The 14,777-nt window shown below is 42.2% G+C and overlaps 2 protein-coding genes and 1 non-coding gene across 3 annotated transcripts; 1 reads left to right on the top strand and 2 right to left on the bottom strand.

The window, feature by feature from the left end:
* Positions 1 to 2,595: 2,595 nt before the first annotated feature.
* On the bottom strand, positions 2,596 to 5,310 carry RPL37 (ribosomal protein L37). Its single transcript, XM_004265965.4, has 4 exons — positions 5,174 to 5,310; positions 4,305 to 4,440; positions 3,977 to 4,061; positions 2,596 to 2,712 (listed from the first exon to the last, which is right to left on the bottom strand). Exons 1-4 carry the CDS (start codon positions 5,174 to 5,176, stop codon positions 2,643 to 2,645), a joined length of 294 nt encoding a protein of 97 aa, XP_004266013.1. The 5' UTR covers positions 5,177 to 5,310; the 3' UTR covers positions 2,596 to 2,642.
* Positions 2,793 to 2,871, bottom strand: LOC117200002 (small nucleolar RNA SNORD72). The gene has a single exon (XR_004481380.1). It is a non-coding gene; the product is annotated as a small nucleolar RNA SNORD72 (small nucleolar RNA).
* On the top strand, positions 5,230 to 14,510 carry LOC101285765 (caspase recruitment domain-containing protein 6). Its single transcript, XM_033421146.2, is given in 5 exon segments — positions 5,230 to 5,309; positions 5,444 to 5,540; positions 13,700 to 13,807; positions 13,809 to 14,128; positions 14,130 to 14,510. Coding segments are annotated over 5 exon segments (786 nt in total). The 3' UTR covers positions 14,311 to 14,510.
* Positions 14,511 to 14,777: the final 267 nt, after the last annotated feature.

Genomic DNA, 14,777 nt, shown 5'->3' with positions numbered 1-14,777 from the left:
GTGATCTCATGGAAGCCTCACACAGCCTGATACAGAAGAGGGGGCTTGGAAGCTACTCCCTTTGATTCAAGTTTTACATGTTCTCAGTAGAGACATCCCCCCTACAGCCAGCCCCACTGCTACCTTAGTCCACAACCTCACGATTTTCAGACTATTTAAGAACCTGTTGCCTGGTTTTCCAGCTTCAAAACATATCACATCCATACCATCACCTCCCATCACCATATTAATCTTGCTAATGATAACTAATCATGCCATTGTGTGTGCTTAAAACCTTCCAATGATTTATCATTGCTTCAAGCTAAAGTCCAAACTCCTTAGTATAATACTCAAGACCTTCCACATCTGATCATCCTCACCCCTCTAGATTCTTACCAACCCCCTCACCTTCTCTAGACCTGACAAACCACAGTATCTGTGATTGAAAGGCCAAGTAAACACACAAAACATTAAGACATGTTCCTGGGTCTCACTTCAGATACCCTTTGGCGACACCCATCTGGTCCTGAGTATCCTCTGCCCAAGAAACACAAATTCCTTAGTTGTGGCATTGGCCCTAGGCATCTTTTGTCAGATTGAGGCCCACTGTCCAAACCAACTCTGACCCTCAGGACATGAGATACGTCAGATGTGAACTTCCTGCAAACTAGTATTCAATGAACTGAATCCACCTGATTGCATTCTATACTGAATGTGTTAACCCAGCTCCATCTCTCTCCCACTGCTGCTCCCTGAGTCTTAAAATTAATTTTACCTGTGATTGGAGCAGCCTCAATTGGTCTGTGAGCCACCTATGATCTATGGAGATACTTACCATTGCATCAGACAATTTCCCACTGAAACCCAACCTGTCAACGGTCATAGGCACTGGCAAACAAGAGATAAGCTCCCCTGACACTCAAATACACAGGCCTTTCTTAATGCATCACTGCCCACCTCTCTCACAACCCCTTTGTGCCAATTGTTTTCTGGCCCAGGATTCAGAAATTCCACGTCTTCAGGTCAGTGCCCATTCACCTCAAGGCCTAATATTTATTCCATCCTGGGCATTACCTATCTTAATGGGCCTCTCCATCACTCAGGAATCAACCATTAGTAACACTGGAAGATTTCAGAAAGATCTTAACACGAAGTTAGATTATTTCAGTACTCTGAAGCCAAAATATATTAAAACCACTATTTTTGTAGGTCAAAAGCAATTTCATAAACTTGAACCTACTATACCAACTTTAGGCCGCAGCCACTGTAGAAGCACCTTCACTCACTGAACTCGGAAGCCCATAATGTTAAGACCTCCAGCTTACAACTGCGGCACAGGCACAGCAGTAAAATCACATGTCAGCTGGATCCAGGAACCATGCTCTCAATTATGCATCCCTAAAGTACAGAGTACTGAGTCATTGTGTTGAGTCTCACATATTGGGAGGAAGCCCAATGTAGATTTAGATCAGCAGTGGCTTCTGTAGAAGTTAAATGTAAGCTAAGACCTGAAGGATGAGTTAGGAAAAAAGCGGGAGGAAAGGAATTAGCTACAATTTTGGGAATGCATTCTAAAGGTAAGATTGGTGAGGCAGTGATGATCATGAAGACCCCTTCAAGGTCAGGTTAAGGACGTTATACTTAATACAATGGGAAGCTAAAAGCTAGGAGAGCACAGCTTGGCCACATTGCTATTTTATGCCAGTTGTTTCAACACTTATGCTGTTTAATTAATGTTCTATTCTCTCATTCAGCAGTCCAACAAAGTCAGCCTTGTCTTCACTTCAAATGGCAGTAACACTAGAACTGGGAAAGCAAGGCAAAAAAATTCAGAGCACCGAAAATCAATGATCACCCAGCTAAGGGTTAAAGTAATTCCAGGAATCTATTTATCATTGCCTTTAGCCTACAAATATAAGTTTATACTTGGCCTTCCTTTACATTCTACTCAATCCACTGTATTTGCCCGTGGCCCTACAAACTTTCTTCCATATTTTGTTGTTGACTCACACTGAGAAGGTTGCTTTAGTTTTTCACTTAGCTGACCACCTTAACCTAGGTGCCAAGCAACAGTTAAGATCACCTTTCCAAAAATCTGAAAAAGTATATGTATAGCTGCCTCACTTTGCTATACACCAGAAACTAACGCAATATTGTAAATCAACTATACTCCAGTAAACATTTTAAGAAAAAAGAAAAAAATCACCTTTCTAAAATAGAGTTCATTTAACTCCTAACCTTCACGTTCTCACCGGTACTCCAAAGCCTATCGTAACGATTGATAACCACTCCCCAAAGACCATAGATGTTCCTAAAAGAAATTAAGTTATGCTCTTTCACTCACTCTAACATTTTAAATATCCGTATGTGTTGTACTAAGAATTGTACTATGTAAATTCACTATATTCTTCACATCATATGCCAGTGTTGTCTGCTTGAAGGAATCCTGGAATTCTGCTTGTTCCTTGTTCTCTTAAGCAGTATCACAACCCAGTTCAAAAGTTACTGTTCCAAAACAGCCACTTAACAAGTAAATCTGATTTTAAGCTGTCCCATTCACAAACCTATACAAATCATTGATACAAGCCTATTAAAAATACCTTAGCACACCAGACAGTTTTTCAAAGCCAGAACATTTATTGCGTGACTAATAATTGAAATCCTTAAGATGAACTGGATGCTGCAACAGCTGCCCTCTTGGGTTTGGGTGTTGTTCCTTCACGGAATCCATGCCTGCACCGTTAAAAACAAGAACAGTTACTTCAGCAATGCCAATGCATACATTTTAATTTTTGCTATAACAGATTTTTATGAGCTTATCTCAGTTAAATCTGAAATCAATATTGAATTCATATGTTCAGACATTTATTTTTACAACATCACTGATAAGCTGCAGTATTTACTTCCTTCTGCTTCAAGGTAGCCATTTCAAGAACACAGATAACTTTAATTGGAAAAAAAAGAAAAAAGGGCAACATATTTGGTTGTACTGATCACTGGGCCAGTATTTCCCCACCACTTAAGACTCCTAAGGCATTTGTGAAAACGAGTTCTTAAATTACGAGCCAGAGATCCTACTTTCCTTTAGCCAAGGAAAAACAATGTGTTTAATGGTAGACATTTTCTCAACTGCTTAACTACTCTATAACGTAACTCATTTAATATTAACACCTACTTGAGGTGTACCGTTATCCCTCTTTTGAGGGACAGACAGGTTAAAGTTGGCTTCACTTCATACTCTTAACTCTTACATTGAACTAGCAGACCACTGAATCCTAAGCCTATACTACTGTATAATAGTCTTACACATTATGAAGCGCAAAGCGCACAGAAAGGTCACTTTAGCAAATAAACACAAGCACATCTAAGGGTGTTGTGTTTACAAACCCCCAAACTGTCTTCAGGTTTTTTAAAATTTGAAAACCTGGAATTCAGCAGTAGGTCAGAAATTCTGCTAAATATCCTACACTGCACAGGACAACTGCCCTCCCCAACAAAGAAATCACCTCAGCTGAGACCTTACGTGGGTTAACCCCTCAAAAGCTACCACTAAAATGCAGTTTCTGTTTAGTCTAGATGGGGGCTGAAATTAAAACTCTAAGGCCTGTCTTTAAGTAATACAAGACTATAAAATTTCTTTCTACACAAACGCAATAGCAACTGACAGTTTTCTATAGCACACTTGCCCAAAGCCACAAAACCCCAAAGTCTCCTTTATGCACGATTATCTTGACAAATTTTGGTAGGAAAGTGAAATGTAGGTATGCTAACAAATGTCATCACATTTTCTGGAGTCTAGATCCAACTAAGCCCCAGCATGCATAGTTCATACTACTGTTTACTGAAAGATTCACAAGATCTAAACTAACTGATCTGAAGCTTATGGTGGCAGAAGAAACAAGTCCCTTGCTAACACCTCATCCCACCAACCAGGGCATTTGAGAGGAAATTATGCAAGCTCACAGAACCAACTACAACTGAAACATAAAAACTGTACCTGAATCTGCGGTATACAATTTTTAGGTGCCTCATTCGACCAGTCCCGGTGGTATTTCGTCTTTTAGCTTTAGCACTCCAGTTATCTAAAACACACATTCAGGTGAAGGTTGTAAACGGTTTTCCCCACACACCTTGTAAGCTCTGTCGGTCAATATACTTAAAAATGCCTGCCTTGGGTTTTAACCCCACTTCATCGCTATACAGATGCCCCATTCTGCTAGGGGCCCCCAAATGCTCAGTCATGCCCCACTGAGGTACAAAACAAACACGGGAGAATTCTCAACGCCATGATACACTCTATCAGAGTTTAGTAAACATGCACTTACACTTCCTCTTCCTCTTGGCAGGGTAGCCACATTTACCACAGGTCGACTTCTGAAGGTGGTAGGCCTTAGAGCCACAGCGGCGGCACAACGTGTGCGTCTTATTCCGACGCTTTCCAAACGAGGACGTTCCCTTCGTCTACAAGGGGACAGACGATTCTTCAATCTAGCGATTTCTACACACGTTCTTACGTTTTCAGTTAAAGAAACTATTGATAAGATTTCATGACAACCACAAGGTCTCAAACTGTGGGAGTCTGACTTTTCTTTTTGTTTAAAATGTGGTGTATTTATTTTATTTACATGTTTTCAAATCGACTACAACGTATTAAGAATTCAAATGCTATAAACATAGCAGAGTCTGACTTTCCTTAAATGCTAAATCAGAGACCTCTATCGGAATTTCACGTCATCTAATGCCCCCTGCAAGAGCTGCTGTGTTTTGAAATCCGCTACATTATTAAAAATATATATATAATGCAAAAGACGAGATAACGTGGTTTTCCTACCACCCCACTCCAAAATCTAAGAGCTCCCGCCCAGAGACCACCGCCAACGATTCCTTGGCGTACAGAGCCACTCTCAAACTATGCTTCTTCTGTCCTTTCCCATAGGCGGACAGGGCTGTGCGGGCTCCCCAAAGGTCAGACAGAAGCAAGGTGCCTAGAGCAGCTGCAGCTCCACGACTGCAGGCCCCGCACTCCCAGACAGATAGAGGCCATTCTTCTGCCTCTCGAGGGCCACTGCATGTCCCTTTCCTGCCCACCGGCTCCCCTTATCGGAAACCTTGCCGGGCCCCCACGGATAGCAAGGAACGCGGCGCAGGGCGCTAGGATGGAAGCCGATTCCGACAGCCCTTGCAAACAACTCACCATCTCGCTTCTGCCGCCGAGACCAAAGAGAGCTAATTCGAAGGCACTTCCGCTATATGGCGCTCAGCAGCTTCCGCCCAGGAAAGTACTTCCGGCGGGACGCGGTGCACCGCTCTCAAGCGTCCGTTGCTGCAGCGTGCGTGGAGTCGAGAGGAGGATCCCGAGCCAGGCGGGGCCAATAGAAGGTTCAGAGGGGCGGGGCTCACAGTTTTCTGGGTCCGGGGTGGGCGTCTGTGTAGGGTTCGGATTGGGACTGGGGTTCTTCGCCAGTTTCTTCCGCAGTCTCGCCGGAAGCTTTCGGCTGACGCTGATCATCGCTGAGAGGTTGCTAGGAGGACGGAGCTGGGCTCAGAATATGAAGAGAAAGGCAAATAATGTTTTTTCTAACTATAGTACTTTAGAGGCAAAGGATTTGATCCCCAATCTTGTTATGCCAAGGAATCAGACGTGGAACTTGTTAAATAGTTTCCTAAACTCTACCGTGAGGAAATGTGGTTCAGCATCTTTGGATGGGGCTTGGACATCTGTACTTCATTCAAAACACTATAGTGTTGGGCTTCCCTGGTGGCGCAGTGGTTGAGAGTCCGCCTGCCGGTGCAGGGAACACGGGTTTGTGCCCCGGTCCAGGAAGATCCCACAAGCCGAGATCATTTCTATCCAGATGCCAGGTTTAGGTCGGCAGGAATGACTTATGAAACAGATAATCTTGTTACAGAGTCCAAGCTCACTCTGCTCGCCGCACGACAGGCCAATAAACTGGGAGACGAGGTGTTGAGGCAAAGAATACGACTTTATTTGGAAAGCTGGCGGACTGAAAAGATGGTGGACTAGAGTCCCCAAAAAACCATCTTAGCGGGATCTGGATGCCAGTTTCCTAAATAGAATCAGAGAGGGAAGTAAAGTAAAAAGGCAGAATAGAGAGGGAGATGCGGGGAGGAAGTAAAGTGAAAAGGATAAACATCTTCTGGAATGACCAGCCTCCGGGAGGAGATGGTTAATTTCTTCTTTCTTGCAGCCATTCACAGGTGGGTAGGGTTCCCTGAGGCAGTCCATTATGTATGATTATAATAACAAAAGCTACGAAAAGTAAATGCTAAAGTCAAAGAAACAGATCCAACATGGAGTCAAAATTGGGTCTTCCCTGTTGCAATCTCTGCTGTTACTTACGGTGTTTTGCCTTTTGACAGAGAGTGATAGAGAGTTCATAAATCTTGCATCTGTTATTCTGATATAGTTCAGGTCTCTTGACTTGACCTGCCTTCTTTTCCTACAATAGGTGAAATTAGTGCTGACTTTTCTCTTTAAAAAAAAATCACATAATTTAAACTCCTAGCTGCAAACAAAATTTTTACACCTGTTTCACTGTATTTGATGTGAGGGCTATATTTTCTTTTTTTGTTTTTTATTTTTTATTTTTTGCGGCATACGGCCTCGCACTGCTGTGGCCTCTCCCGCTGCGCAGCACAGGCTCCAGACGCGCAGGCTCAGCGGCCATGGCTCACGGGCCCAGCCACTCCACGGCATGTGGGATCTTCCCGGACCGGTGCACGAACCCGTGTCCCCTGCATCGGCAGGCGGACTCTCAACCACTGCGCCACCAGGGAAGCCCAGAGGGATGTATTTTCAAATCTTCATCTCCTGGCCACCCTTCCCCCAGCTCACTTCTGAAACCGTGTAACTCAGATTGGGACTCGAACCCAGCCAAAACCCAGATTGGGACTTGAACCCGCGGTGTTTTAACTGAGATCACACACCTGGTCTCAGGATTTAGACCCACGGTCTTTTCTTGATGTCTCATCACAGAAAGAATCCAGTGAGAGACAAAGTGATAGGTAAGAAGTTTATTTATTTAGAGAGAAACACACTCCACAGAGTGTGAGCCATATCAGAAGGCAAGAAAGGCACCAGGGTATGGGGTTGTCAGGTTTTTTAGGGGTGGGTAGTTTCATAGGCTAATGAGTAGGAGGAGTATTCCAGCTATTTGGGGGAAGGGGTGGGGATTTCTAGGAATTGGGCCTACTTTTTTTTAAATAAATATGTATTTATTTTTGGCTGCTTTGGTCGTTGCCGTGTGCGGGCTTTCTCTAGTTGCGGCGAGCGGGGGCTACTCTTCGTTGCGGTGCGCGGGCTTCTCACTGCGGTGGCTTCTCTTGTGGAGCACAGGCTCTAGGTGCGCGGGCTTCAGTAGTTGCAGCACACGCGCTCAGTAGTTGTGGCTCACGGGTTCTAGAGCGCAGGCTCAGTAGTTGTGGCTCACGGGGTTAGTTGCTCCGTGGCATGTGAATCTTCCCGGACCAGGACTCAGACCTGTGTCTTCTGCATTGGCAGGCAGATTCTTAACCACTGTGCCACCAGGGAAGCCCAGGCCTACTTTTTGACCTTTATGGTTGGCCTTGGAACTGTCATGGCGCCTATGGGTGTGTCATTTAGCTTGCAGATGTGTTACAATGAGCATATACTGAGACTCAAGGTCTAGTGGAATTAGACTAGTCTACCATCTTGGACCTATTTGGTTCTAATTAGTTTATGTCATGTCCTCGGGCTATGTCATTCTTTTAAAGGTTTTGCCCTGCCCCCTTCCTGTTCACTTCCATTTGCATTCAAAGTGTGTGCGATGCAGATTTCCTGTTACCAAGGAACTGAATTTAAACTTCCTCCCCTAAATTTACATTTTACTGTGAAATATGCAACTTCAAATAAACACTTTTCTTCCCATCAGCTTTGAGATCTCCTGGAGCAAGTTCTTGTGGGAGAGGAGGGTATTTATGGGGAGCAGTGGGGAGGAGATGGGGTTTGAGAAGCTGGTTATTAGAATACCTTACCAACCAAGTTGAATTAAAAAAAAAGATTGGCAAACCTACTAACATTGCCAATCAAACTGTTAGTATTAGGTGGGATACATCTCTTGAAACCCATACCTTTGTGACACATTTTAAAACTCTCAACCTAAAGTTAATTTTTAATGTCATATATGGATTCTCATATTCTTTTTCAACCTTAGGGACACCAAAATTTAATGAATCATTTTCCTTTGTTATGCTCAGCATTGGTCCATGCATGGCCTGCTTTCACTTACACGTTTAACTATTTACCTTTAATAATTTAATAAACACCTATAAACTCATTCCCAGATGATATCCTATGTCTAACTCCATGATTTCCCTGTCCTCCAATCCCATCCCATCCCTAGCCTCCCCTAACCAAGGTAGCCATCCTTCTGAAGTTCATTTCCGTACTTCTCATTTTATATAATTATACCGATTCCATGTGTATTCCTAAAATGTGTGTGTATGAGCTTTTCGAAAAGGGTATCATGCAACATATAATATTTGGGGACTTAGAATTTCCCCTTAATATTGTTATGATTTATTTATGTATACTGTGGGTCACTGAAGTTCATTCTTTTTCAATGCTGTATATTACATTATATGAGACACCACAGTTTACTCATCCAGTCCTGTTGATAGTTATTTAGATTGTTTTCAGGTTCTTGTGAACTATAACTGAAAATAAAAACCAACTAGATAGTTTTAAAAAAGTTAAAGTCAGCTAACAAGACAAAAAATGTAAACTATTAAAATAAATAGAAATATTTAAAGTAGAAGGTATGAATACCACTGTAATCATATCACCAGAGATACCAGTGTTACAATTGGAGTATCTCTTTCCTGGCTGTCTTCTTTTAAATATAATGTATATGTATATACACATATTGTATACATACACTATACACATATTAACTTTTTAAATAAAAATGGGATCTATAACTTGCCGTTTTCCATAATATATCATGGATATCACTACTTGTCAATATGTGTAGATTTATGTCATCCTTTTTTTTCTTTTTTTTTTTTGTGGTATATGGGATGAGGGCAGATGGTTTTGTAGGTTTTGCACTTTATTTTATTTATTTATCTATTTAAAGGCTTTATTGAATTTGTTACAATACTGCTTCTCTTTTATGTTTTGGTTTTTTGGCCGTGAGTCATGTGGGGTCTTAGCTCCCTGACCAGGGATCGAACTCGCACCCCCTGCATCGGAAGGCAAAGTCTTAACCACTGGACCGCGAGGGAAATCCCTACTTCATCACTTTTAACTTCATTTTGGTATTGCATTGGAAATGAGCAGAACTCTGCACCCCACTCCCACCCCACCCCAAGCACAAAGGCTCCTTCATGTCTCCTGCCTCTTGTTTATAGAAAAGCTGAGGTCTCCCAGGCCTCCCTGAGTCGCAAAACAGCAAGCTCAAGCCATTAATGATTAGGACAATAGAGTCACAGACTCAGTGTTTGATGCACATTGCTGAGTTGTTTTACAGATACTATAACTGCCACCAGAGGGGAAAAGCTAATTGCATGATGACTGGATTGTAGCCATGACATAAGCTGCTCTAACTTGAGCAGTACTGAATCTATGGCTAGTACAATTCCAAGAACTGGCCTTAAGAGAATGGGATTAACACTATTGCTCATAATAATCTATATCTTGGTGGGCATCAAAATAATTGTAGCTTGTTCTGCCTGCATATGTAAGTGGGCAACTAAAATTGTCAGCAAAGAGATGCTGCAAACCCGTGCTGACATCTTCCACTCTAAGAATATGGTGCCCTTTGTCAGAATGAAGAAGTTACAGAAGACAGACCTTCGCCCATGATCCCGTAGAAATGGAATGATGTTCTGACAAGTGGGGATTTGTAAGCAGCTTTTGGCAGGAGAAAGCTTTTTGCAGGAAAGACCTCTCTGCAGGAGGCCCCTTTTGCCTTGTCACTAACCTGAAACCAGGTACCCCCATGCTCTACTCATCTCCAGCCCTAGCATGCCTTTCAAATCTTGATCATACAATACGTTGCCTAATCTGTTGGTTCTTTCTATAGATCAAAGAAGCTGAAATGAAGAATAAGTAATTAACAGATGACCAGATCTCTTCCCTAGCTTCCCCTTCAGTAATCTTGCAAACAAACTGTGTGAACAAGATAGCATCTAAAGAAAAATCACAGGAAGTTGACAAGCCTGCATACAAGTCTGCACACAGTGGGGGATGGCGACTCCCACCCCCTATCCCAATGATTGAGATTACTTCCCTTTTTCCCTATAAAAACTTTCATGGCCAAGCATAAGTTTCAGAGGTGGATTTTGGGGACACTGAGTCCACCATCTCCCCAGATTGCCAGCATTCTGATTAAAAGCAACTTTCCTAACAACATCCGTCTCTCTCTCTCTCTCTCTCTCTCTCTCTCTCTCTCTCTCTCTCGTATATTTTTTTTTAACCTTTATTTATTTATTTATTTATGGCTGTGTTGAGTCTTCATTGCTGCGCACGGGCTTTCTCTAGTTGCAGTGAGCAGGGGCTACTTTTCGTTGCAGTGCACGGGCTTCTCATTGCAGTGGCTTCTCTTGTTGTGGAGCATGGGATCTAGGCGCACAGGCTTCAGCAGTTGTGGCACGTGGGCTCAGTAGTTGTGGCTCGTGGGCTCTAGAGCGCAGGCTCAGTAGTTGTGGCGCACGGGCATGTGGTATCTTCCCGGACCAGGGATCGAACCTGTGTCTCCTGCATTGGCAGGCAGATTCTTAACCACTGTGCAGCCAGGGAAGTCCCTCAAGTATTGATTTTTTGAGTGGTGAACAGCCAGACCTGATTAGGTAACACCATTGTTGATGTATCAACATTGGTTCCATAAACCCCCAATTTGTGGATATTTGAGTTATTTTCAATTTTCTGCTGTTATAAAAATGTTGTAATGCAGATTCTTGCACATACATCTTTGGGCATTTGTCTGATTATTTCCATAAGATAATTTCCTATTCAGTGCAGTGGGATTGCTGCACTGAATGGTATGAATTTTGATTTTTATCTGTCACATTTATTTATTTATTGCTGCATATTGACAGATTTCTCTCCAAAACGGTTATCAATTCACATTCTTATTATCGCAGATAGAGCCCAGAGTAGAGAATACCTAGTCCAATCTGAAGTTCAAGAGAGGCTTCTCAGAGGAGTTCTCAGGGGCTAAGTCATATGAAACTTAGTCAAGTCGTCAAAAAACGATAAATAACCTACAGGGAGCCAGGGTCCATGGGGGCTGAGGGCTGGGTTCCCCCTCCGCTTTGGCTTGTTTCTATCCACCCTCTCCAACACTAGGCATCATTGACATAGTTAATCTTTGCCAAATAGAATTACTCTTTGCCTTAAAAAAAACAAAACAAAAAAAAACTCCCCCAAAACTTGTATTTATGCATTGGAACTATTTCATAGTTCATTTCCTACTCTGCAGAGAATAGGAACATTGGCTACTGGGAGTGTTCCCTCAGAAATCATAGAAAAAGAATGAAAAAAGTTACTTGAACTCCTCCAACAAGATCCTGATTGTATCTTAGGTACATTAACCTCTCAGAGGCTAATTTCTGAGGAAGAGTATGAGATTCTGGAGAATATTACAGATCCCATGAAGAAAAGTTGGAAGCTATTAATTTTGGTACAGAAAAAGGGAGAAGTGAGCGGTCAGCTTTTTAGCAACTGTTTACTTAGTACTTTTTTTTTAAAAAAATTTATTTATTTATTTATTTTTGGCTGTGTTGGGTCTTCGTTTCTGTGTGAGGGCTTTCTCTAGTTGCGGCAAGTGGGGGCCACTCTTCATTGCGGTGTGCGGGCCTCTCACTATCGCGGCCTCTCTTGTTGCGGAGCACAGGCTCCAGATGCGCAGGCTCAGTAGTTGTGGCTCACGGGCTCTTCCCAGACCAGAGCTCGAACCCGTGTCCCCTGCATTGGCAGGCAGATTCTCAACCACTGCGCCACCAGGGAAGCCCTACTTAGTACTTTTTCAGAGTCAGCTACCATTTGGGACTTAAATCACTTAAATCACGGTAAGTTAAATTTCTACACTTTTTTGGGCTGAGAGGGACGAGGCAGATTTCCTGAAAAAAAGAAAATTTTTACCTTTTATTTTCATTTGTCATTCTCCTGGAGATAATTTTCACTGAAATATGATAAAAGGGAACAGTGTCCAAGATTTAAAATGCAGGGAATGATGTATCTTATTGTTTTAGGGGATTTATAATTTTTTGTTCAAACTCAATCCAAAACCTGCAATTGTTTTTGGTTTTTTTTTAAATATTTATTTATTTTATTTGGTTGTACTGGGTCTTAGTTGTGGCAGGTGGGCTCCTTAGTTGTGGCATGCTAACTCTTAGGTGCAGCATGAATGTGAGATCTAGTTCCCTGACCAGGGATCAAACCTGGGCCCCCTGCATTGGGAGCATAGAGTCTTACATGCTGCACCACCAGGGAATGTCCCCAAAACCTGCACTTGTTTTAGTGGTAGTATAAACTTATTATTCTGGCAGTGACATTCTGAAATACTCATAGTTGGAAAGAGACTACTGTTAGTGACACATCAGGATTTCCTTATGAAGTAAGTGAATTCATGGGTATTAACAACCTCAAGACCAAAAGCTGCATCTTTCACTTAGTATAGCCATTTTGAAAATATAGGAAAAATAATTTTTAACACACATATGTAGTAGATTAGCAACTTCATTTTTTTTTTTTAATTTATTTTTGGCTGTGTTGGGTCTTCGTTGCTGCGCATGGGTTTTCTCTAGTTGCGTCGAGCGGGGGTTATTCTTCATTGCGGTGCATGGGCTTCTCACTGCAGTGGCTTCTCTTGTTGAGGAGCAGAGGCTCTATATGTGCAGGCTTCAGTAGTTGTGGCTCGCAGGCTCTAGAGCGCAGGCTCAGTAGTTGTGGCGCACGGACTTAGTTGCTTTGCGGCATGTGGGATCTTCCCGGACCAGGGATCAAACCTGTGTCCCCTGTATTAGCAGGCGGATTCTTAACCACTGCACCACCAGGAAAGTCCACAACTTCGTTTTCTCTGTGAGAAGAATGCCAGCAGCACTTTAGTTTTCTGGAGCAAATCAAATTCTAATTTTTCAACGTTCAAAGATAATTAGTGGCAAATGAGGGCGCACTTCTTCCAGAATGAATTGTTTAGCAGTTTTGTAAATTACTACCAGAGACAGGTGTAGCTCCTTTTCTAAAAAATAGTGAAGATTATTTTAAGAGATGTTAGAGAGGCAGAGGCTCAGATAAAAAGATTAATGTTAATGGTCTCTAATGTAGTACAGGACCCGTATGCTTAGAGAAATAGGTCTTGTTATTTCCAGGACTTATTCCAAATCAGAGCTATTTGCTTCTTGATTAGAAATTATTAGGATCAGATTTCATTAGCAATGGCCTTATGTAGTCTGAGCTGGTTTGGGGTCACAGTAAATCCACAAGTAAACACAGGATTCAAGTTTTCTATTTCATTTATTTACCCTTTGAGTTTGCTGTGAAAGACTCAAACTTTTGAGCAAGGCAGGAGTGTGATCTGATATTTTTCAGTGGGAGGAAGTTCTGACAGTTGAGTCGTTGCCGTTTATGTAGGAGGTGGTAGGTATTCCTGTTATACAGTGAAATAAAGGAGATGATGCTTTGAGGTCATGGAAAGTCAAATTATTATATAACATCTGTTAATTTCAAAAAAAGAAAATAAAAATCCCCCAACCTTTCCTATTCTTTCCAGAACTTTTAAAACATGAGTATATAGAGCCACCGCAACCTGTGGGGGTAAGCAGGGAAGGTATTTTTTATTCCTGGAGAGAAAGAGCCTGAGAATCCTGAGATCACCATGTCCTTCAAAGAGAAAGAACACTTGGATTTGGAAACCTCTGAGTCTTTCACGGACAAGAAGGCTGGTTATCAGGAAACTGCTTGGTCCTCAAGGGAAAATGAGAAGGAATACAACACACCAAAATTCACACCTCTGCAATTGGTTGAGAATGTTGAATGTGAATTTCCAGCAACTATTGAGTATTTACAGGATGAACAGAGATATGAGGAGCCAGATGATTCTTTACGCTTAGGAAAAGAGGAATATCTAGAATCTGTTGGGTACTCTGAAGATGCAGACACCCCCGGAAGAGGATGCTTATGATGACCCAGAGTGCATTATCTATGACAGCAAAGAGGACTCTTTGTATTCTGAAACCATGGAGTTCTCTGATGAAGAACAGAATTATGAGGATTCAGAAACTGGCATGTCATTGGTGGAGGAAGAGGAGAAAAGTATGGAAGGTATGGGAATGATGTGTGTATAGTTACTTAGGCAACAACTTATTTTCAGGTTGCCATGACATAATGGGGAGAGGGGCTGAGGAAAGGCACCAGATGGCAGCAGAAAAGCAGCTACACAAAAATTTCTTGGACCTCTCTAACTTGGAATTTCCTCAGAGGTGAGTGTTGACGGGGAGGAAAACCCAGGACCTAGGAACAGCGGACAGTATAAGCTAAAGTAAATATTGACTATCAACTTAAAGGTTTCTGCAGTCACCTCCATCATACATATAACCACTAATTTTAGTTGTTACCTTCTGTTCCTCAGATTAAGCCTTTTTAATCATTTTAGCTCCTTTGTGACCAATGGAATATGGGGGTTATGAACCTGACTATTGAAGTGGGCACAGGAGAGGAATTTGTGATAAATGGATAAAATCCCAAAATAAAGCTTGTCTTGATCCAGTCCAAATATTGCCATTTTGATGAGGAAGTCTTGAATATTTCTCAA

The sequence above is a fragment of the Orcinus orca genome, chromosome 3, assembly GCF_937001465.1.
Source record: "Orcinus orca chromosome 3, mOrcOrc1.1, whole genome shotgun sequence".
NCBI classification, from domain to species: domain Eukaryota; kingdom Metazoa; phylum Chordata; class Mammalia; order Artiodactyla; family Delphinidae; genus Orcinus; species Orcinus orca.
Note: the sequence above shows the minus strand (reverse complement) of the source record. Positions and strands in the feature narration are given on the sequence as shown.

Bases quoted from the DNA above. Each gene is read 5' to 3' on its own strand.
- RPL37 (XM_004265965.4), bottom strand. The intron at 4,062-4,304 runs GTAAGTGCATGT...TGTGTGTTTTAG, and splicing joins TGCCAAGAGGAAGAGGAAGT to ATAACTGGAGTGCTAAAGCT. The intron at 2,713-3,976 runs GTACAGTTTTTA...TTAACGGTGCAG, and splicing joins ATTGTATACCGCAGATTCAG to GCATGGATTCCGTGAAGGAA.